A 23,288-nucleotide genomic window follows, 5' to 3' on the forward strand; every position below is an offset into this window, starting at 1 on the left:
TTCAAAGGTTGAGCAAAAGTATTCAATTAAGGTTGTTTAGGAATAACAACCATTACATCACCTTGTAAAACGACAGCAACTATGATTAATCAATATATATTCTGACTCAATGATCTCCTCATCTGAAATGGTCATTGGATCCAATCTTTCTTAGTTCAGTTTTAAACTCTTCAGTCTTTTCACTGTTACTGCTCTTCTTATTCTAAACAACAAAGCCTGGTTGCCCAGTGACGCTACATTTCCTGTGAAACAATCAGTGCAGACACATTTCCGTACTCTTTAAAGCTTTGGTGAAATCACATTCCTCTTCACTTTCTCTCACATGCTCCCTTTTGGGACTCTCCTCCCTTTGATCCTTCTTTCCCAACAATACAATCAGGCAGGCACTAATACCCCAAAACACCACGGGCTACGCTCTGTGAAGGCCACTGTTAAAGTGGAAAAAAAGGGGGATTGTTGTTGGCACATGGTTTTATCCAGGGAAGTAGCATCAGAAACAAAAGCTGATGCAGTGGACTTGCAGTCATGATTTCCACAGCAGGAATGATAAAAGCGGGCCTGTCATGTGACATGTTGTGTTTTTATTTCTCTGCAGTAATGTCCAGGGTGACAGCCAGACCAGCATCTGCATCACCATTGAACCTGGTCTCCTTCTGAAGGGGGACATCCTGGTAAGAACAGCACAGACATACCCCAGAAGCTAGTGCTGTACGATATAAACTGATAAAAACCCTCAGTAATCTTTCAGCTGTTTCTAAAATTTTAATCATTTGGCTTCCGTGGATTTTAACTGCAAAACAAAAAAAACGAATCTCAACATTTTATCACTGGCTAAGCTCAGTGTGTGAAGCCAGTAACACTGAATGTTTATTGTTTTACCTCTGCCAGAAGAAAAGGGAAAAATATATGGATACCAAATGATGATAAGGGTAAAATACATGCAGGATATTCAGATTTTTTTAATTTATTTTTTTTTGGATAATAATAATGAGGGAATCCTGTGTGTGTTTCCAATTGAATGTTGGCTTAATGCACTGAATGCATGTGCTGCAGCAGTTTATAGTAGCCATTTACAGATGAAATGGGGCTGTAAAAACTTGGGGAAAGACAGTTGGACTGAGTCCTATACCTTGGTTTATAGGCCCTCATTAGCACACACTATGTTGCTGGAAACTATGACGTGAAAAAGACCGTGTACTTCCTTTAAAACAGCATTTAAGGATACATGAGGTATCGCTATAACAGGACATAATCATTTCAAACACAGTCTCATGTGAGACCTATCCCTGCAACTCTCTCAGGGAGATTCAGGGAATTTTTATGAAATCACTCCTGAAAGATCCTCAGTTTAGCAGCACCTGTGAGAGTCTCTGGTTTTCTTGTGCCTATAGAAAAACTCCACACATCAGCAACGTTTCTGCTTCTGCTGTCAATTGAGCCATAATGTTATCTATGGGATGTCCTCGGGGCTCATAATGTCAGCATGAAGAATTAGAAAGTGAGCACTTAGTTTGTACCCGAGGCTGTTTTGGCCTTCAAAGCTGAACTCATATCTCATCCTTTATTTAACACAGACTAATGGATTCTGCTGAATGCACCGTCAGGTTGAGACACTGCTTGCTGATGCTCGTTATTTTTCAAATAACAGGGAAAATTTGAACCGCTGCCTGAGGGGACATTAGCACAGAGTGCTCCTGCATTTTTAACTGTGATGGTTTTGTATATCTAATTGGTCAGATTAAAGATAATAGCAGAGAAGAACCTCGCATTGGTCAGTTAATTGTTTTAATTATCTTTTTAAAGTTTGCATTTGGGTTTATAATGAAACTTTAAACCTAAAAGACCATAACAAGTTAGGTCATTTCAACATTTTGGGAAAATCTTTAGTGGCTTTCTTGGAGAATGGAGAAGATGGAAGCCACTCTTTAATGAGCAGCAGATGGTTACATTAACATAAACTGCATTAGCAAAAAAGTGTCTGCCCTAGCGTAACACAATCCACCTCTTGGCACTGCTAAAGGTCATTGACATATACAGTAAATTTTAACAGGACTAATATCACTGCTTCCATCTGAATTAAGAAGGTAAATAACAGCCAGCTGCACATTTGATTAACTGATCATCAGCCAATATGAACACTTTTTCAAAAGCAGACGTATTGCCAGAACTTTGGTGTTCTGGAGCATGTGTGTTGAAAGCCAAACTCAGCATGTCTGCACAACACCTCTCATACATTCCTCATACTGTCAGCATGGTGGTGGAGGGGTGATGATTTGGCTTGTTTTGTAACCACAGGACCTGGACACTTTGCAGTGGCAATCTGAGGCCATCTGTCCGGTAGCCAAAAGTTGACTGAAAATGGGTCATGCAACAGGACAATGATCTCAAGCACAGTAGCAAATCTATAACAGAATTGCTGAAAGAGAAAAGAATCAGGCAATGCATAAAGTCCAGACCACCTTCATAGAGCTGTACATAAACAAATGCTTTCAAACCATAATGAACTGAAGCAATGCTGTAAAGAAGAGTTCCTCCACAACCCTGTGAGAGAAGTTATGCAGAAAACCATAACTTCAAGTTATTGCTATTAACAGTGGTTCTGCAAACCTGCAAGGTGTTCACAGGCCTGCAGAGTGTCATGAGGGTACAGGAACAAAACTAAATGTAAAAAACGTTTGCTTTTAGAAAACGTTTGCTAGTCTCTGTGTACAGAGACTTTTCAGTGCAAATATGAGCCTTTTATACACATGAAAGAAGAAATACAGTCATTATGATAAAAAAATTTGAGTTTTAATATTGATTATTGTATATGGCTTTTTTAACCCTCAGAAAGAACTAAGCTAGCCCTCCCTGTTTTTATGCTAGGCTAAGCTAACCATCTCCTGGCACTAGCTGATCCCTTTGCCTCTCTCACTATCAGCAAGAAAGCAAATAAGCCAATTTCCCAAAATGTCAAACTCTTTGACATTTTGGGAAATAGCACATTAAAAATAACCTTTTCACAAATGAGGGAAGAACAATTTTGGGATGTTTAAAGCCTCTACCTAAAAATTAAAATTGGTCGAGCCCTGAAGGCATGTTAGCATAAAATTAGCAGAATAATATTTTGTAATTAAACTTGGCTCAGCAGCGGTAATGGACCACTCAGCAGGACCTTTACGATATCCCAAAAAACTGCACAAAACCAGAGGATATTTTACTTTTATTCCTCAGTCCTAAACGTTTTGGTTTTATGGTTAACCCCACAGTCAGAAAGTCGAGTCAGTCAGTCCTTTAGCAAAAATCGTTAATTTTTTTATATACTTTGTCTATATGCAATAATCTGTTTGTCAGTTTTATTATTCTTTACATCCACAGTAAGGAATGATTACAGTTCTTTGGTTTCTTTCAGTGAATGTAAAAATGAGGCCTTGGTTTAAAAAAGGCTGCCAGTCAGGAAGCAGCAGGAGGGAGAGAGCCGATTTTCCTCAGTGTGGTTTTAACATTACTCTTAAAGCTGCTGTATTTGGAAAACCAGTTTGGATAATAATGTTTGTGGATGGTCCTTCCATTACAAGGGAAACAGATAAAAAAATAAAATAAAATAAACATAGAGCTACAAAAAAAACAGAGTAAACCTGAGCCAGCAGGAAATCAGGCTGCTGTGTTTGCTCCACACATCAGCAACGTTTCTGCTTCTGCTGTCAATTGAGTGTTTGCTTGCACTCAGTTAAAATCCTGTGAATTGAATCCTGTGAAACAGTATTTTTATATATTATAAAAATATTATTTTATTATAAATTATTAATAAAGAAGCATTACTTTTGCTTGTTTGGTATGACACCCAGTTATGATCGGCTAAAAGAGATTTATGTACTTGCAAATTAGCCTTTTTTCTTTTTTAATCGCCCTGCAGCTTAAGTGCTACCACAAACGCTACCGCAGCCCATGCCGAGATGTGATCTTCCGGGTACAATTCCACACCTGCGCTGTTCACGACCTGGGGATTGTCTTTGGGAAAGATGAGCTAGATGACACATTCAAAGGTAAAAGACTTGCAACTCTGAAATACTACTGACAACAGCAAACAATGAACTTATACCTAGTAGTAAGTAAAACCTGAACATCTGAATGGGCGTATAATCTTTAAAAACTGCATGTGTTTTCTAGTGTAACAATATATGCATCTTTAGCTATAAAGAGAAAACTATCTATTTATTTTTTTCTTTGCAGATGATAGATTTCCAGAATATGGAAAAGTGGAGTTTATTTTCTCCTTTGGACCAGAGAAAATACATGGTAAGGATCAATGTGTTGGGTCTTATGGCCATACTAAGCATTTTCCATAACCATACTACACTCTTATACATAATTGGCATGGCTGAGAAAATTAGCTCACTCCTATACACCCCATACAACAGTGACTCCACTGAACTGTAAATGGAACCATCCATCTCTCTTCTAGTGCTTATCTAATTCTGGATTGCGTTGGGGCTGGTGCCTATTCCACCTGTCAAAGGGTGCAACGTGGGGTACAATTCGGACAGGTTGCCAGACTGTTGTTAGTCCAGCTCAGCTCAACAGAGTTTTACTTATATTGTCTTAATTTACAATAACGGTCACCTTGCCTCAAGATGCAGATCCTTCAGTGTTAGAGAGAAAACTCCAACAACATGATGATCCTTGAGGAACAGTAACTTGGTGACAGTGGGAAGAAAACAAATCCCTGGTAACAGGAAAAAACCACCAGACCAGTCCATCTTCCATGTGTAGTTTACGGTTTCAGATAGAAAAGTGAGACAGGATGATAGCATGCAGCAAAAGAATCCAGCTAGGTTTAAAAAAAAAAAAAAAAAAAAAAAAAGCTTGTCAGTTTAGCGCAGGGTCTTGAATAGAGATGGACCGATCCTGACCCAAATTACTGGATCGGATATCGGCAAGAAATAAAAAATGTAATCCGATCCATTAAATATCAAAAAAGCACCTCACAAAACTTGCTACACGGCGTAACTCGGCTCATAACCGTAGCACGTCGCAGCAGTATGCATCACGTGATAGAGCGGCTGTGTGTATTTGTAGCCTCGCTAGCAAACCAGCATTTCATCTCCGAGGAAGTTTTCCCAGAGAGAAGTAAAGCAAGTGTGTAAGTTCATCTCTGAATGTCTGTAAAGCGTTCCCACGTTAAGCTTAACAACAGATATATGGAGGGACTGCCTCTCTCTCTCTCTCTCTCTCTCTCCTGCTGCTACTTCAATCGTGAAACAGCTTAATGATCAGCTGATTGGCTTTTCTGTCGGGACTCCGTCTCTCTTCTTAGTTTTTGGCCCACTTCTCACCAGAAAGAGGAAACCAGCGGCTGAACAACAGCAGCACTATTAAGCTTGATAAGCTGTTAGAATTTATTTAATATTACTTTCTACACCAGGATCTTTTTCTACGCAGCTGACGGCCGGTAACTGTGCAGGGGCGGATCTAGCAAAGTTTAGCCAGGGGGCCCGATAGGGCATGAACAGGGAAAAGGGGGCACAAAGACATACTTTTCTTTCTTATTCTCATTTAAAATGTCTAGCTTTTAATAAATAATTATCTGACTCTTACACCCAAAGTTTTAATCTGATGTAAAATATATAGAAGTCCATTACTGTATATAGTAACTGTTAAGTCTAAGATACCCTAGTAAGCTATAGTACTTTTTCCTTTGGGAAGATACCATCTGTGCAGTCTGCAATTCTGTTGAAGAAAGATGTTGAATCTATTTAATTATTCTTGAAAAATAATTTATCAAATTAAATTTGATAAATTTAATTTGATAAATCAAATTAAATTTGATTACATCGATTAAGCATCATGAGGTGGGGGGTGGTTCCCTATTTTTTTTTAGCTGAGAGTTTGCAACCCTATTAGTTAGGTTGCTTAATATTTCTGCTAAGTACTCTTTAAAATACCAGAATAGGGAGGATGGAGTAGGTTTAAGTTTATTAGACTGATCAGTTTTGGGCGCAGTGTTTTGTTTTGTTTTTTGTTTTTTGTTTTTTACATACAGGTATAACAGAATAGCTTTAGTGTTGTTATTTATTTAAACTTGAGTGTAAACTTATACAAAATGCAGCAAGATATTAAAAAACAAAAGTTTTATGGATTAAAAAAAACACTATATCGGATTCATATCGGTATCGGCAGATATCCAAATTTATGATATCGGTATCGGTATCGGACATAAAAAGTGGTATCGTGCCATCTCTAGTCTTGAATGTAATCGAATAGGGAAAACAATTATCTCAATATAAATTCTGAATCTCAATTTTTTTCCTTGATTCTGATAAAAATAGCTTTTCTCTTTTCCGGATGTAAAGACATTCACATTTTCTGCTCTGCTTCTTTGTACTTCTGGTCAAGGTGTGGACCACCTGGAGAACGGGCCGAGTGTCTCAGTCGACTACAACACTCAAGATCCCCTGATCCGCTGGGACTCCTACGAAAACTTCAATCAGACCTGCGAGGACACCACAGAAGGTGAAAATGGTAGGAATGCTTATCCTTCAAACTTTACCGTGTAGAATTCAGGTGTTACAATGCGTCAGATCCACTGACTCTTTATAGATGTGCCATATGATAGTTCTCAGTCAGATTTCATGTGAAATTTATAGAATAATTTTCTTACACAATTCTCTAATTTATTTTTAACTGTGTGGATTATTGAAGTCATGGACTAAATCATGTGCCGAACCCACCATACAGATACAGAGGACACATCAGATCTTTTCCATTCAGACATTTTGCCCTACAAATACCAAAAATAACCCCAAAATTGCATTACCAAGTTCTTAGGTTGTAAATGTAAATGTTGGATTGTATTTTGAAAGGAAGGAGAGGCATCGCTACCGCTGAATTCATTTGTGGTGAAATTATCACCACAGAGAAACCGAGGGCCCCTTGGGACCGAACTCAACCGCTTTCCAGAGCACAGTGTGAGACATTCCTGGGTTCAGCCACAGGCATGGACAGAAGCTTCCTTTTGAGGGAGCCGTGGTCACTCTGTGACCAAAGTGCTGCTTTCTATGCCACCCAAAAAAGGAAGCAATGTTACGCCCTTAGAAACAGCACCGTACGTTAGATGGGTTTGTCTCGGATTTAACAAACAACAAAAAACCCCAAGAACGCCAAGTCTTTCAAAGAGAGGAGGAACCATCCAGCTTGTTATCTGTTGGGGTCCCAGTTAAAGCAGAACGATGTGGAGCAACACATGCTTCCATGCATTCCATGCTTCCAAGTCCTTGCATACTTCAGCAAGACAATACCAAATCACTTTCTGCATGTTTTAAATAGCAGGGCTCAGCTGTAAGCAATATTATTCCAATGTGGAAGCGGTTAAGAGACAGAGCAACTTAACCAGGAAGCGGAAGACCATGTAAAGTTATAGAGCGGAGTCGCCACATGCCGAGGAACATCATCGTGTGTAAAAGTCACCAACATTCTGCTGACTCAGAATGTAGGTTAGTAGTTCAAAATCTTCTCTTTCATTAATATCAGCATAAAAACTGTTTCCGGGAGCTTCGTGGCAGCTCCTGTAGGTGTACTGTGTAGGCGGGCCAGGACTTCTGTCCATGTAGTGTGTAACAAAAGCAGGTCCTGGACTGTTGAACAGCCACAATCCAATCTTGAGCAATAATAGCAGAGCATTTGGCTGTCAGAACTACAGCACATGGTCTCCACAGTTCTAAAACTCTAACTTAGTGTGGTTAAAAGAAGAAACATGTTGCTGGAATCAAATTCAAAATGACCATATATATTTAAACAATCCTAAAAAAAAAGATCTTTTTCTTTTAGCAAACATTTTATACAACATTCCAGCATTTTTTTATTAACTGCCCAAATAGTTAAAGGTCAGAGGTCAATTGGCTTCCTTCTATCACTGCTCATAAAGTGTCTAACCAACACTTGGCGGCAGCTTGAAATAGGCCCTACTAAAATAGAACAGGTGTAAGTCTCCGCTCACTCTGTTTCAGTGAAGGTGTGTGTGTGTGTGTGTGTGTGTGTGTGTGTGTGTGTGTGTGTGTGTGTGTGTGTGTGTGTGTGTGTGTGTGTGTGTGTGTAAATTATCTGTGTGTCCAGACCAGTCCGGTCCAAGCCGTATGTCTCATCTTGCCTTCTGTCATCTGATGATGATACTGTGGTCAAATCTGAATTAGAATTTAATGAGATCACAGACTCGCGCGCATGATATAAGTAAGCATCTGCACATGTGGAACATACACCCACAAACACACACACACACACATACACCCACACGTTGTTTTTTTAGCCACTCGAGTTTGAAGTAGTCGATAAGACTTCAAAGGTGATCCCTTAATAGCCTTTTGTGCTGTGACTACTCGGCCAGCACCGTCAGACTGATGCACGGTTTCAAATGGGCTCAGTGTGGAAACAGCTTTTAAATTAAAGAAAAAAAATAATTCGCAGACTAGATAGGAAAAAGTGTTTCCAATAAATCAAAGTGTTTCCACTGTTTTTTGGCTTCACACTTGTTGGTGCTGAAAAGGCAATTAGCTCCTTTGAAAGAGTGACTTTTAGAGCCGAAGGGAAAAATAGCTCTGGATTTACATCTCCACGAGTCTTAGAAAGAAAAAGAGTTGTTGTTGGGTTTGCACGCTGTTGGGATCACTGCTGGGAAAGCACAAGGCTACTTGCATGAACCCTTAGCTTATTAGGGCACTACATAAAGCTTCAAATTATAGGGCTGATGTTTTGTTGGGATCAACTTTGGGTAAGTGGTGTCTCTGTGGCTGTTAGTTTCCAAAGATTGATGTTGACTTTTAGTATGTTTATTGCATAAAAACAGTTTCAGCTGCTGTGGGTTAGTTTTAGCTCAGGGATTCTTGTCATGCCTGCACCTTGCATCAGCACAACAAGCAACATCCAAAACAACACTTACACAACTGACTATACACAACTATAACATTACATGCACTCAAAAGCCCGATTTAGACATGAGTAGTATTACCTGTGGACCTCAAATACTTTGTAATAAAGTCAACGGTCATCTGTGGTATTACTCCCATGCAAATCCCTGTGCTAGCCTACAGCACTGTGACTTCAGTTTTCCCTTCTTTCGTTATTTATTCCCTTAGTTATGCAGTGTTATAGAGGTGTGTGGTAAATGAGAGTTTGGACAGGACACAGTTTGTGTTGCTTCATAGCCTAATAAAAAAAGTATGGTCAAATATTAGAAAGGTAGTCTCTCATTGGATGATGAGTTTGGACAGCATGCATGTCAATAACTAAGGTACATTTTGCCTTCTTTCAGTGGTTCAGCCCATGCAAATCAGCCAGTCAAATTTCAGTCATGGTGGAGTAAGTTCTGAGTCTCCTGGTTATATTTCTTGAATTATTCTCATTTACAGTCCCATATCTTATTCCTGGAACCTGCTAAAGTGGCTTTGAATAATTCAAATGCACCCTCAGTTTATCTTTGCTCTACAGCAAGCCATTTAAACTCCTCTCCTTTGCACGACACATTCCTTTGAGCCAGCTTCCTTTCGATTGGCTGCGCCTTGCAAAACAGAAGGTTTTAACAGCGGATGGGTGGAGCTGCTGTGCATGCAGAGCTGCGATGATCACACTGGGGTTTATCTATTCTCAGCCATCGCTAAGATCCATGAAAAAGATGAGAAAAACTTTTAATCTTACACTTTGACCCCTTCATTCAGGTCATCATGAGCTCTCAGCCACAGCTTTGTTTGTGTGGATGTTTCCAGATGTATCCTGGTGTTCACGATTAGGTAAAATATAGTCAGAGAAGTCAAACAGCGCAACCTAAATCAGACTGAGAGACGGTGCATTGCAGGGCATGTCAGAAGTGACTTTTTTTTAGCTGCATCACAATGATTCATTAGCTCATTCATTAGCTGTCTGGCTACTATATCACGAGTATTGTCCAACCCAGGGAGACTTGATACTTTACTTTTTTGATTTTTTCCTCATTGCTTGAATTCCTTGCGAGCTTGTTGCTCTGCAACTGTCTCGTTACTTCAGGAATCTGTGTGAGGAGCCGATGTGCAGCACAGCCTGAACTCTCAGCTTCAGTGAAGGGTGGATTGTATTCTTTATTTATTTTTGTACTGAGAGTCCTTTGCGGTGTGACGGACGTTGTGTGTGTTTTTTTTTTTTGTTGTTGTTTACTCTTATGTACTCATCTCCTCAGTTGGCCAACCCTGCTATATTTCTGAAATAACTGGAAAGAGAAGGAGGGAGAGATGACTGATAAGGAGAAAAAGAAATCGTGAGAGATGTATCTAGAGAAAAAATTGCACAAGGCTGAAGAGAGATATTTTTTTACGAGACAGTTAAAAAAACAGTTTATTAAGTGAAGTGTTGGATGAAAAGTTAAATAGAGAGATTCCAGCGTGATTAGGGTTTGCCTCAGAAAAACGTTTTGCAATTCTTCTGCTAGGTTTGTGAACCGCAGTTCAGTCATTTGGTCCAAACTTTGGCCCTTTTAGTCTTCACTTTCTCTCTCCCCCCGTGTCCTCTGAGGAGTCGGAGGAGTTAAGGGCAGGACTCTTCAGCTCAACTGTGAAGCTCTTTTGTGCACACATTCACAGGAGGAGGAGTGACAGAGAATGTCAGTGTGGGTTTGTGCACGCTGCTGCTCAGCAGAGAGACTTTCTAAGAGTTACACAGTGAATTTGTGTCCGGTGCTTCTTCAATTTCCCTTCACCGTGACGCCTTTTTTCAAGCGTTGATAGCTGTTGAAGAGTTCAGCCGCGAACCTGTGTGCAGTTTGCTCTTCGGGTGACTCTGGAGTGAAACGTTGTCACTAATTCAGCAGTTTGACGTCTCTCACATGTGAGTAACGTGGAAATTTGAAGGCAATCACAGATTTGATTTTCACAGTTCCTGACGATACTTATTGCCCTCAGGTTATATATTATCCAAACACTTGACCATGTGACCTATTTGTTAATGTTTCTTAGTTCTTCAGCTTCACAAGGAAACTTATGTTTTGATGTTTAATCTTTTACAAATGCTTTTATTCCACAACAATAGAAAGTTGTGTGTTTTTTGGCTCTCCATTTATGGAATTTATTAATGATTCCTACTGGGAGAAATCATCATGGAACTTAAAAGAGGGGGTGATGAGCATCCTTGAAACAGATTTTCTCATTCCTCTCTGGTCAGTTACATTGTAGCGTTCCCACATCTCAGCAAAACTGTATGAGTGCAATAATGTCTCAAGATGAAGGGTGGAAGCTTTGAGACACTATAGCAAATTCTAGAAACAAGAGGACTCAAGTGTCCTTGATTTGTCTGCAGAAGCGCGTTTTTCTGATGCTGTAATGTTGCACTTTATCCAGTGCCCAAATAAGCATTTCCCTGTATGCTTTGTACTTTCTCTGCTGGAGGTTAATGCTTCCTCCTTGATCCCATGCGCATTAGTCACAGGGAGAGACGTGTGTTCCCGGACCAACAGGTCGGAGTCCAGCAGAGGTGGATCGTGCCTGCCCTGTGGGCACAGACGATTTGTTAGTAACTTCTTATAGCAATAGAGAGGGCTTTATACTTAAGTCTGTATTTGTGAGCCACAGACTGGGGCGGGGTGGGATTGGGAGAGTTACATAAGTCTGGTGGAAATGGAAGTTGATGCAACAGCATGATATCACTGCTATGAGACTATGTTTGGTCTCATACGGATGACTGGGATTCAAATGGTGTGTTGGCCAGGTGAGCAATAAATTAGCCCAGACTGTGACATGCAGCCGTTACTTGTTCTAAAAGAATGCAGTTTCTTCTTTTGTTTCGTGGATAAATCAGAAAATAGAAAAGGACACTTCAAATTCCAGTCACATCTATTTCAGTTTCTCTCAGCTCAAAGAAATACCTAAATATTAAAGGGACATTTCATCGCCAAAACAAATGAACAATTCCCCCCCTCCGTTCATCCTACAGTGCCGTTTATCCGTCTAGAATATTTTGTTCTGAAGTGTTCAGTTTTAGAGATATTGCTGGTAGTTTTGTCTGCTGTCCCTTGAAATGTAAAAAAGGAACTTTTCTTTATGTCATGTACATCCAGCTACAAAAAGAATCATACAGCAAGCTGCCAGCACTGCCCCGCACAGGGGGACACCATTAATGTCTGGCTAAAAAGCCTCCAGTCACAGGCTGGCACACGGTTCCTCCCGCAAAGTGTAAAGTTGACAGGTGTAGTCAGCAGGAAAAAAAGTAGTTTCTGTGTGAATCTGTGGAATTTTTTTGGACAAACTGGATGTTTTCTGGTGGCTAAGAAATGAACTTAAAACAAATTTCTTTTCTTGTCACTTTGATGACGGAAATTGCTGTTTAGTTCCACTGCACAATAAGAGTACGCCATATATTTAAACAGATATCTGCAGAATTGGATAATTCACACTAAAATGATCAATTGTCTCTTTAATTCAAAAACTCAAATATCGGCGTCACATTTTTTTCTTGCTTTTTTATTCTTTGGAATCACACGTGATATTGCTGAAATCTTAATAATTACCCTTTTATTAATCCTTGAACAGTTCTGGTCCTTGGTCCTTCAGCAGCTCTAGATACTTTCTAACATTGTGGCCCATATTTCCACCGGGTTGGATTCCCAAGTTTTCTTTCCTGCAGATGTTCTTATGGCAGCCAGGTTTTTCCAGATGAATTGTATTATAACTAAATGGAAATGAGACTAATGTGTACACGTCTTTGTAAAGTGCCCTAAATGCTATCGGTCTCAACAGCAGCTGTCCACCTCTTCTCATATCACTTGGCCTGAACATCTGCTTATGCCACTTTTTAGCCACTCTAATGACCGTTTCCCTGATGCAAAATAAATAAATAAATCCAACTTCTCCATAAAAAATGTGATCTCATTCGAAGCACAGAGACAGTGTCAAACTGTGCAGAGGTCAAATCTCTGGCCTTTTGTGTTGGCAACAGGCTTCCATGCTATCAATCCCTCTGTCTGGTCCAAGGCTTTGGGCGGATTAGGCTGCTTTGACTCCAAACTTTGCACAGCTCCTATTGCGTAACAGCCAAGACAGAAAAATAAAGGCCTCTCTAGCTAAGACTGCACGGCACACAAAGAGAGAACAAGTGCCTTGTGTTTTAGAGTGTCCCAGTTTGGACCCTGGCTACAGGGGCACAGGGACAGGGACGTCTGCTAGGTGACAGAGAGAGCATCGTCAGCTTAGAGTTTAGTTAAGATTTTTAGAATGTTTTATGTGCACTTGACTTAGAGGCTGAATCCCCCACAGGAAAACCTCAGTTTATGTACTCTACGGCTATCCTGAGAGAGTGGATGCTGGTTTTCCATAATGCGTGGGAATGAATGACTGGTTTGTTAAGTCCGTATGGACACAGATTTAGTCCAGCTGTGGCCGGACACTCCTGTTCTCTCTCCATCTTTACACAGCTGATCTGGCTAAAAGTGGCACTGAAGAGTCATGACATAATTAATCATGATCACTTTCCATAGACTCTTCTCACAGGGCCCTCTTTGTATCTGTCTTTTATCTGCTGTTGAGGTCTTTGCACTGTAAGTGGACACGCAGTAACACTCTCATCTTGGACATCTTGGACTCTTGTGGATGTCACATTTGAAATAGCTAATGTCATGTCTAGAAGACTCCCCTCGTTCACCAATCAACGTCGAATGCCCAGACCTGACATAGGTGATGGAATACCTGCTGCACACTCACAATGGTTCTATGTTCACCTTTCTTTTAATCCAGTTCAGGAGAAAATAGGCGGAGCAGCACAAAATGTTTTCTTCTTTGATGCCACCTTCTTATTTACTGCATTACTTGCCTGGCACGCTGTCCTGTGGGTCATGTTTTTCTCTTCTTTTGAGCCACAGAGGTGTAAAAGCACAGGAGATCACTCTTTCATTTCAGTTCCACTGGGAATAATTGGCCTCTCCTCTGCCTTATTATTTGATGCCTAAAGACAAGTCTATTCACTGACTTTTCCTGGTCTTTGTCAGAACACAATATTTTTCACTTCACCGGGGGAAAAAGTGTTATATTAACATCAAGGAACTTCCACTCTTCTCATCTGAGTGCTATCAATAGTTTAGGATTCCTGAGGGGCAGATCTTGGCACAATCACTGTCTAGATTCAGTCCCTGATAGCAGTAGCTCAGATTTATGAGTTTTTACCAAAACAAAGCCAGAAAGGGAAGGAGCCAGTGAGGGACTGTGGCTTTGTTGCTGCTGCACTAAAGAATGGTTGTGTAGGTTGCCGACTGGCACGGATAGGAATGGCATCGGGGCGCCACCGGGGGTGGGGGGCACTTTACAAGACTGTCCTATGTTGGTAATAATTTTAATAAACATGAGCATAAAACAGAGGAGGACACCATATAATGAGTTGAAACATGAACTTATTATTTATTCCTGCATATACAATTTGTACGTCCCTCACAATTTCCTGTTGTCCCACCGAGATAATTTTGGCCAAAAATTCTGGAGGCGCCTCTGAAAAGCATGTGGAATAGCAGTAACTACTTCTGCCATCCTGGATAGATCCAGAGAAGTGGCTAGTGACACAACGTGGAGGCCAAAATAATGGATTATGATTGTAATTACAAGGTTATTTGTAAATCAAAATCGGAGAAAAAATTGAAAACTGGTATTTTTGCTGGGTAGTATGTTACAGAAATGCGACCAAAATAAAAAAGGTCAATTTTATGTTTTTTTTTTTGTTTGTTTTTTTAAATTTAGGTGCCCTGCTTTTTCTCTTCTTGTCTCATGTCTTAAAAAGTAAAGAGCAACAACAGTCACTTGGGACACTGTCACTATCACAATAAACTGAGTTTTTTTTTGGGGGGGGGGGGGGGGGGGGGGGGGGCTGAACGTACTTGAGAGAGTTTAACCCAATGGAAAATCATATTGACACAGCTCTAATAGCAGGAAATATCAGTTAGGAGCAAGACCGGTCTCTGTCTGAAGCATTTATGAGGATGTTGACTAAAACAAGAGCCTACAAGAGATGCTTTGAGGAAGATCTGCATAAACTATCAAGGCTTTAAGGCAATATTGTCTTTGTAGTAAGTCCAGACCATGGGTATGAAGAGTTAGGTCATCAAAGCTTCTCTTCACCTCTGGAGTAAGAAAGCTGCAGCCAGCTCATCAGACGCTCTCCTCATTTGGCCCTCAAGATTTTTCCTTTTGCAGCCCTACTGCTAACGACCGTTGATGACTTTTCCTGAGACACAGCCTCATCCAGGATGAAACGTAATGCTCTGCGAGGATGAGCTGTTGGGCTGATTTATAGCTTGTGGCGTGCGTAGGTTATGGCTGTGTCTTTGTTTTTAGTAGTATTTGTGCTAAATATAGTTACTATGTGTGACCAACATTGGCTCTAGGTTACCGCACACCTGGATAGGGTTAGATAAGATGAATATTTTTTTGATCCTAATGTACTTTATGTTTATCTTTGAAGTTTATTTTTGGAATACAAACATTAGTACCTGTAAGCAGGACAGTGTTTGCCAGTCTTAAGTGATCGATAGGTTTTTCCTGACTACTCGAAAAGACCATCCATTACTGTGCTCTTTGTTTCCCCAACTCAGAGAATCTGCACTTACGCAGATTGATTCACAGTGATCTTTAATGTATATTTAATGAGCTGCAAGGCAAGTGTTCATTTAGCAAGAACAAGTTCCTGTACTTACATTTGACTAGCAACCGTGAGTGTTGGTATTAGCCAAACTGTGCTTACATGTGCATCCAATCTCTTCATCATCATAATAATAATAATAATAATAATAATAATAATAATAATAATAATAACAACTCTTCTACCATGACGAGCACTATGCTGTTTTGTTTTTGTCCCAGGTCAGCTTTATTAACTTGTACTTAGTCTTCACAAGTCCAATTAATCCACCCTAGGATATCTAAAATCCTCTTGAGTGTAGATCATTTACGAGACTGCAGTATTACTTTAATCTGTGTCCTTGAGCCCAGTTATACAATAAAAGTAGACTTTGTTGCCAAATCAATAGTTAAGCCATTAACTTTGACCAAAAATGGCACCAGGCTATACTAATATATTGTCCAATCGTTTTGTCATTGCTTTTTATTAGTGCAACCTTTAGAGTCAGAAAACATGGCCATCCTGACTGGTTTAGGCAGCAGCGCCCACACACACACACACACTTTTTTTTCTCTCAAAACGGCCACATGTATGTTTATACTTGTAAGCTTGAGGAGAAACATGCTGTAAGAGGGAGGGTCAATTGCCACAAAGGTCATAGCTCAGAGTTCAGAGATTAGGAGGTCACACAGTTGCACCATCTGGCCCACAGAACCTCAAAATATCTGGCACCATTTTCTAGCTACAAGTCTTCTCAGTTTCTTTTATCCATTTATCTGTTTTCATATGGTACTGTAAAAAATATTGAGCTACTTTCTTATCAGAAGAAAGTGGAGAAAAAGATAAAGCAATGTACTGAAATGTGCAAACATACATGGGAATACTGTATCTAAGGCAAAAACAGATTTCGTACAGGTCTAACGGGGGTGAAAGTCAATTCTTCAAGACAACCTGAGCTCTCTTAGACAGCTTTCTTGTATTTTCTTTGAGTAGTCTTCAGGAATTCTTCTTGAGGCTTCTTGAAGGACATTTAGAGCTCTTTTATTGATGCTGGCCATCTTTTGATCTCAAACTTTTTTTGAAGTTCGGGCTCTGGGGAGGCCAGTGCATAACTGATAGTGTTTTGCTGTGCGCCTTCCTATCCAGGAATGCTTTTACTGCATTGGCAATGTGTTTGGAATCATTGTCATTCTGAAAGATGAAACTGCTGCCAAGCCGTTTTCGTCCTGTTTCCCTTCTTTAAGAATGACTTCTTCACAGCCACTGAGACCACTTCTGATGAGGCTTTATTGGATCAGCCTATTTCTTAGAAACACAATTTTCAGATACCGTTCATCTGCTTTAGATTTCTTACAAACACACTGCACATCATCCCGAGATGTGCTACAATTTTGGCTCTTTCTGAATTACCTTGTTGGCGCAAACATACAATTTTATACCCGTCAAACTGCGTTATCTTTTCAGCATTTTTCATATACTCAAGATTGGGAACAATGTCCAAAGAAAAACTTTGAAAGATCATCCAAAATCCTGGACAACTGTTAGTATTACTACTACTATTACTATTAAGATCATTAAAAAATGACAAGAATGTCTAGCTTCTTAGAAGCAAAACATGAAGAAAAGAGGACAGGCCTAAGACATTTGCACAGTACTATACATCGTAGACTCTACTGTATCTCTTGGTGATGGTGTTTTTGTTTTGTTTGGTCTGGTTGCTGGCCTGCTGCTTTTTCCTAAAGCATTACATGATAAAGTGTTTGTCAAATTCAGTCTTGTCACTATGAAGCGGATGTAGACTAATTGGTCATTCCACACTGGTAACACTTGGTCCAGTCTCTCCTGCTGCGTTATAATTAGTTAAAGCTAAGAGGTCTGGATTGCAGATATTCTCCTCCAAGTACCGTGCTCGGGATCACTGAGCAAGTATTTACCTCCCAGGGATTATATAAAAACACACCAGCGTGGACACACACAGTGTGGAGCGTCATAGGTACACATGCCCTTTCTTAGCAAACGAAGGAGCCCTGTCAAAGGTTATTTGTAGAGGCTCACATTGGTTCATTTCAACCAAAAGAAAACAGCAGACATAGCAGCACACACAGAAGCAGCCTCAACATAAATAGTCCTGCTTGGCTAAGAAAAGTCTCACAAGTGTAAAGTGACAGATTAGATTTCCTGTAGTACAAATACTGCCGATCAGTCACGTCGTGTCTAAAGTGAAGACACAAGCCGAGGGATGGCTATGCTGGGCTTTTACTGGATGTGACAGTGGAACAGCTGGAGTCATTGCAATCAGTACAATCATCAACATTACTCAAAGAACAGACCAGAAGTAAGGATATGAGGAAGGAAGATGGGAACTGGTGACAATCTGCCACTCAAAGTAGTCCAACTTCCACTGAATAGCCCTAAAATGGGGATATATAACATTTTTATTTTCAGTCAGAGTGACACATGTGGTTTTTGTCCATTATTCTGGATTATGTTGTGGGATAATAAAGTGGTTGTCCAGCATGCTAATAAATACAAATGGCTAGGTGATATGCACCACACACTTTTCCCATGTTGGGGTTAGAAGATATAACAAACAGCTACTGTGACTCATCTGCGTCACTCTTTATCTGTTGTTTTAGCTGGACAGTAACTGCATAAATCAGATCAGCATTTGCTCTTCTAGGTTTTTTTGTTTTTACCCACTACGCTTTTCTGTTTTCTCCATCTGCCTGCACCAGGGTGGAGTTTGCTCCCTGCTTCCTAGCTTTGAGAGTGCTTGTTTAATGACTGTTGGACGATGTAGCTCTTTCCATTACACGAGTGTTTTCAACACTGATGGACTGAGGGATGGGCATCTGTGTGTGCATGAATATGGCTTATTTCTACGTATATTACTGGATGTTTGAATGTGTTATTCAGCTTGTCTCTTCTATTTATAACATTAACTGGCATGGACAAGTGTCCTATATTATGTATTAGAATATAAATGCCCATAACTCATAACAAGCCATACATTTCAGAGAGAACCTAAAAGGGACTGATGTCATTTGATCAAACACTATGCAGTGGAATTCAGTGGCCCCTTACCCTCCACCTCTCACATAAACCGTCAGACAGCTTGTTGTGATAGACCTCCCACATGCGCACACATAGCAGAGGCAGCCTTTAGACTAGTGCGCGCCACCGAGCAGCCAGCAACAGCAGCAGTCGCTCTCCATGCAGACAGCGAGGTATTCAGGAAAGAGAGGAGGAGCAGGAACAGTAGCCAAAACCAACTCCCCCAACTCCTGCTGTAATCCTTCATGTCCCACCCCGGGGGCAACTCTGCAGGGCTTTTCCCAGCTTAGTTTGGGACTGTACTCTCATCCTCTGCTCACACAGGTAGGGGAACCACCTCCTGCTAAGGTCTTTCCGCCGTTTCCTTTGACAAGGCTGTGACTTAACTTTGAGTTAGCTTGTTAACGTGGTGTAGCTGAGGCAGGGAGGATGTCAAATTAGCTGGGCTGGGGTCACATTTGGCTACCGGGCAGGTGATTATAAAGGCACTGAAATGGAGAAAGTGAGGAGGGCTCTTCTTTCATGACTTATGTCTATGTTTATCGGCTGACTGATGCATTAAAAGTGTGTGTGTGTATGTATATATATACACACACACGTGTGTATGTGTGCGTGCGCTCATGTCAGTGGAAACCCAAGTAGTTTCATGGGCTACATAAATGTGTCATGATGACTTGATTTGGAGTGTCCTGTTTTACTAGTGAACTTTTCAGTAGAGACTTACGGGAATAATACAGAATAACAACCACCAGAAGTCTGAACACTTATTCTAATTGGTATGTACTTTGCGTAATAACTATGGCAACAGCCTTGAGTATTGATACAGTGAGTTGACTTAACTGCTGCTACTGTATACATCAAATATAAGCCTCGAAATGCTGTAAATCTGCAGCGGGCCATATCAGAAACACTATAACAGTGGTTACCATAACGTCTTTCTCTCTGCATGTGCCCCAAAAATCTACCAAACTCGTTAGTGGCTCAGTAGGAGAAAACCTATGTTTTTGTGACCAGGAGCCACCAGATTTGTTTCCACCAGCAGCCTGACAGCGTGCCATTCCCTTGGCAAGTTGCCTCTGGCCAGTCAAGGAGACCTTGCAGTACTTGGCTTGTGTACACCCACTGAGCTCCATTACAGAGCCCCGTATTCACTAAAGCTGAGATGGAGATCTCTATAAGGTACTGAGATACAGACAGCGTCTTTGTGCAACTTCTTTTCAAGCTGTAAAATCTGATTTTGTTATCAGGGCGTGCCTATTCATGCGTTATGAGTGACGAACTTTCATAGACAGTGGAAGAGGAATTGTTTGAGAAGGTACTGTTTTTCCTCTTTACTCTCCTGAAGCGTGTTTAGCTGTCGGTAAATGGTGTTACAGGATGTTGGTCGTGATTTTTGTTGGCATTACATTCTTGAAGATTGGATTCCTGTTATGGATCACATGAAAATGTTGCTAATTCAGTTGGCATTGAGCTACTGAGTTGGCTGGATGAGAGAGGGGGAAAAGCGAGCATGTAAGCTCATGTGTATACATGTGTTTTCAGCCTTTTTTTTTGTTGTTTTGCTTTCAGTTGCATAGGCCAGAAAAAGCCTGCAGGACTTCCTTACTCAGTGAGACAGATTTTTCCAGTGATGACTAAAATTTTCTGTTTAGGGCACCCTACTTCCTCTTCATTAGACTTGTGGCTGAGTGTAGATCTACAATATAATGTGTCAGTGTGTGTGTGTGTGCACGTGTTTGTGCTTATTTACAGCGGCACTTCAATCTTGGCTTATGCAGAAACAACTCAGCAGGTTACATCTGCTGTGTATAGAGATCTATTTATTTTATATCAGACCATCATGTTTGCAGTTTCGGGGATCATAAAAAAACAAGTTAACCACCAGTTCATCTGCTGATATGCCAGCATTTCTCAGGTGACACATTTAATGCGATTGGCTTGAGAAAGTGCAAGGCAGACCCTCGTGATTTCATCGTTTTTTCCACAGACCCAGCTCATTTCCTGAAGCTGGTAGAATAGGTGGACACGAGCCAGTGTTTAATTTTACTGCAGCTGCTTTGGCTATACCCACAGAACCTCTTGATATCCAGCATCTCTCTGATAGTTCCTCACACTTTTTGTTTCTTCTTAATGTCTTGATGAATCCCATGTGTTTATATTTTGAAGATTAACAATTACAGAAATAAATGTGCAAATTGCTGTGGCTCTAAAAATACTTGGGTAACAGAAAATTGAAGGTTTGTGGAAAATCTTTAATATTTGTATTTGGCTTAATGTGATTCTAATGATGCTTTTTCATACTTTTGTTTTTAGAAGTCATTCATACCCAAGGACCCCTGGATGGCAGCCTCTATGCCAAAGTACGCAAAAAAGAATCTGTTGACGGAGCAGTCACGTCGAACGGCCTTCCACCCTCTGCTATTGAACATGCTTTACCTGCGGTTGACCATGCCTTGTCTGTGAGCAGCGACTCAGGAAACTCTACTGCCTCTATCAAAACCGACCGAACTGATGAAGCAACAGCAGCCCCTCCGGCTTCCACAGTGAACCAGACACACATTCCTGTGGGTGAGGAGTTACCCTCGGTCCATCAACACGCTCCACCTGCCCAACAGTCTATCAGTCCGCAAGAGAAAAAGGAGCTAGAGCAGCTACTGAGTGGCTTGGAGGGGCCCATGCACAGACAGGCCTACCTATCAGCTCCGGCATCCGCTGTTGGAGGGATGCTTCACCTGGTGCCCGCACAGGTCCATGTTAATGGGCATGGTAACATTGACCGTGAGACCGACATTCTAGATGATGAGCTTCCTACCAGTCAAGAGGGCAACAGTGTTGACAGCCTTGGGACGTTCTCTTCCACAGATGGGCGGGCTACACCAGCTGATCTCTACTATCAGTCTGAGTCCATTATCAATGGTCAGGACCACGTGCCATATCTGGAGCGCAACGTCCCAGAAAAGCCTCTGGAAACCGTCCAACCACAGCTTGGCATATCTGGCAAGTCTGTCACGCTGCCCCACAGTGATTCTACCCCATTCTCTGGTAGTTACATGCCTACTCAGAATGGCAGTCTGTACCGCTCTCAGTCTTTTGGTGCAGAGTTAAAGTCAATGCCACAAGCTCCCACTCGCACCACTAGTAGCAGGGATGCCGTCCAGCGTGGTCTCAATGTTTGGCAGCGGTTCGGAGTGCCAGAAGAGCCAGTAACTGAAGGCCTCACTTTTAGTCCGCCTCCCACTGTTGCAACCATGCCCAGCCACCACAGCCTGCCACAGTTCCCTCATCGCCACAGCGCCTCGCAACAAGAGATTGAGCAATCAATTGAAACTCTTAATCTCCTTATGTTGGACCTGGAGCCAGGCCGTTCGCTGGTGACAAAGTCCCAAAGTGCTCCATTGCGCGAAAACACTGCTGTAGTGACCACACAGCCATCCTTTTCTCAAAACCAAACCAGGCCCTCCTACCTGCCTGATTCCACCATTCACACCCATTTTTCAGGCCCCGTGTCCAGCCACTCATCACCACCTGTGAAGCCTAGTACATCAGAACCTGCACCTGTCCAACGATCTCTGAGTTACACCTCTGGAACAGCTTCAACGAGTACTTCCTCACAAGCCTCCCCCACTGTAAGTGGCCAGATCAAGACGGTCAGCAGTTATCCACCAAAAACGCTGCCCCAGTCTGCAGAGGCCTCTGAACCCCAGAAAAGCCCTAGTGCATCTTCAGCATCACCCCAGCCAAGAGACAGTGAGCCTGATGAGGTCTTTAACATTGAAGGTCTGGTGGCCCAAAGAGTGGCTGGTAAGATCACACAGTTTATTTTATGCCGACCCTTATATATGTATAGATTTTAAAACTTATTATAATGCTGCATGTTGTATCTTCAAAGGTATTTGCTGTATATGATCTGACAGCTTTCTGTATTCTTTCTGGCATGTTAAAAACAACCCCAGTTAAAATCCATCTTTACTACAGATTGATGTATGGGCACTGAACTTGACCTACAGTTCATTCAACTATGTGTGTCAATAATACTTACTTTCTATTTTTTTTCAGCCACGATAACCACGAAGTAGTCAATTTGATATGACATTCAACAAAAACTAAATTGCTTGAAGTGCCACAGTCTGTGGAGGTTTATACTCCAATACTTCCAATTTAGCAAACTGTTGATGTCTTTGAAAGTAAAAAATAAGATGAGCTTTCTGTCTAAAAAGCGTTACATTATTTTCTACTATGTGTCATAAAGCTCTTTAACTAGTGTTTTATACACAGCTGACAGATACCGTTTCTAAAATGTAGAGACGGTTTTACTAAAGAGTTCAGCAGCTGACATTGTCTCTTTCTACAAAATTGTCCAATTTTCTACCATGAGGACTGGCACGGAACTGACAAACTCTTACTACAGCCCCCCGTTACAGTCATGTGAAAGGTTTTTACAGGACACTTTGCAGTCCTAAATAAATGCACCCTTACTGCTTCCATAGGAAATTAGAGGGTAGAAGATCACGGCATGCTGTGATTTTACAAAAGTTGCATCTAAACAAACAACAAGACTTCTAGCACAATGTCCTTTGGACGGATGTTTGGCCATGATGCACGGCAGCATGTCGAGCAAAAACCAACAAAAGCTTCATACCATTTAT

At 41.1% G+C, this 23,288-nt stretch overlaps 1 protein-coding gene and 1 long non-coding RNA gene across 14 annotated transcripts in view; one reads left to right on the forward strand and one right to left on the reverse strand.

The window, feature by feature from the left end:
* tns1b (tensin 1b) overlaps positions 1-23,288 on the forward strand; it is a 195,063-nt gene that overhangs the window by 149,781 nt on the left and 21,994 nt on the right. For 5 of the 13 annotated variants that reach the window (XM_085134527.1, XM_085134520.1, XM_085134531.1 and 2 more), the window contains 5 exons: positions 596-671; positions 3,896-4,025; positions 4,213-4,276; positions 6,368-6,501; positions 20,956-22,443. In XM_085134527.1, coding sequence (XP_084990653.1) covers positions 596-671; positions 3,896-4,025; positions 4,213-4,276; positions 6,368-6,501; positions 20,956-22,443 — 1,892 coding nt within the window. Of the gene's footprint in view, positions 1-595; positions 672-3,895; positions 4,026-4,212; positions 4,279-6,367; positions 6,502-20,955; positions 22,444-23,288 lie in introns of all 13 variants that reach the window. The other 8 variants (XM_085134529.1, XM_085134523.1, XM_085134528.1 and 5 more) reach the window with 4 other exon arrangements.
* LOC146501041 (uncharacterized) lies at positions 10,108-14,820 on the reverse strand. Its single transcript, XR_014869695.1, has 2 exons — positions 13,653-14,820; positions 10,108-13,620 (listed from the first exon to the last, which is right to left on the reverse strand). It is a non-coding gene; the product is annotated as an uncharacterized LOC146501041 (long non-coding RNA).

Source organism: Neolamprologus multifasciatus, chromosome 16, assembly GCF_963576455.1.
Source record: "Neolamprologus multifasciatus chromosome 16, fNeoMul1.2, whole genome shotgun sequence".
Classification (NCBI taxonomy): Eukaryota; Metazoa; Chordata; class Actinopteri; order Cichliformes; family Cichlidae; genus Neolamprologus; species Neolamprologus multifasciatus.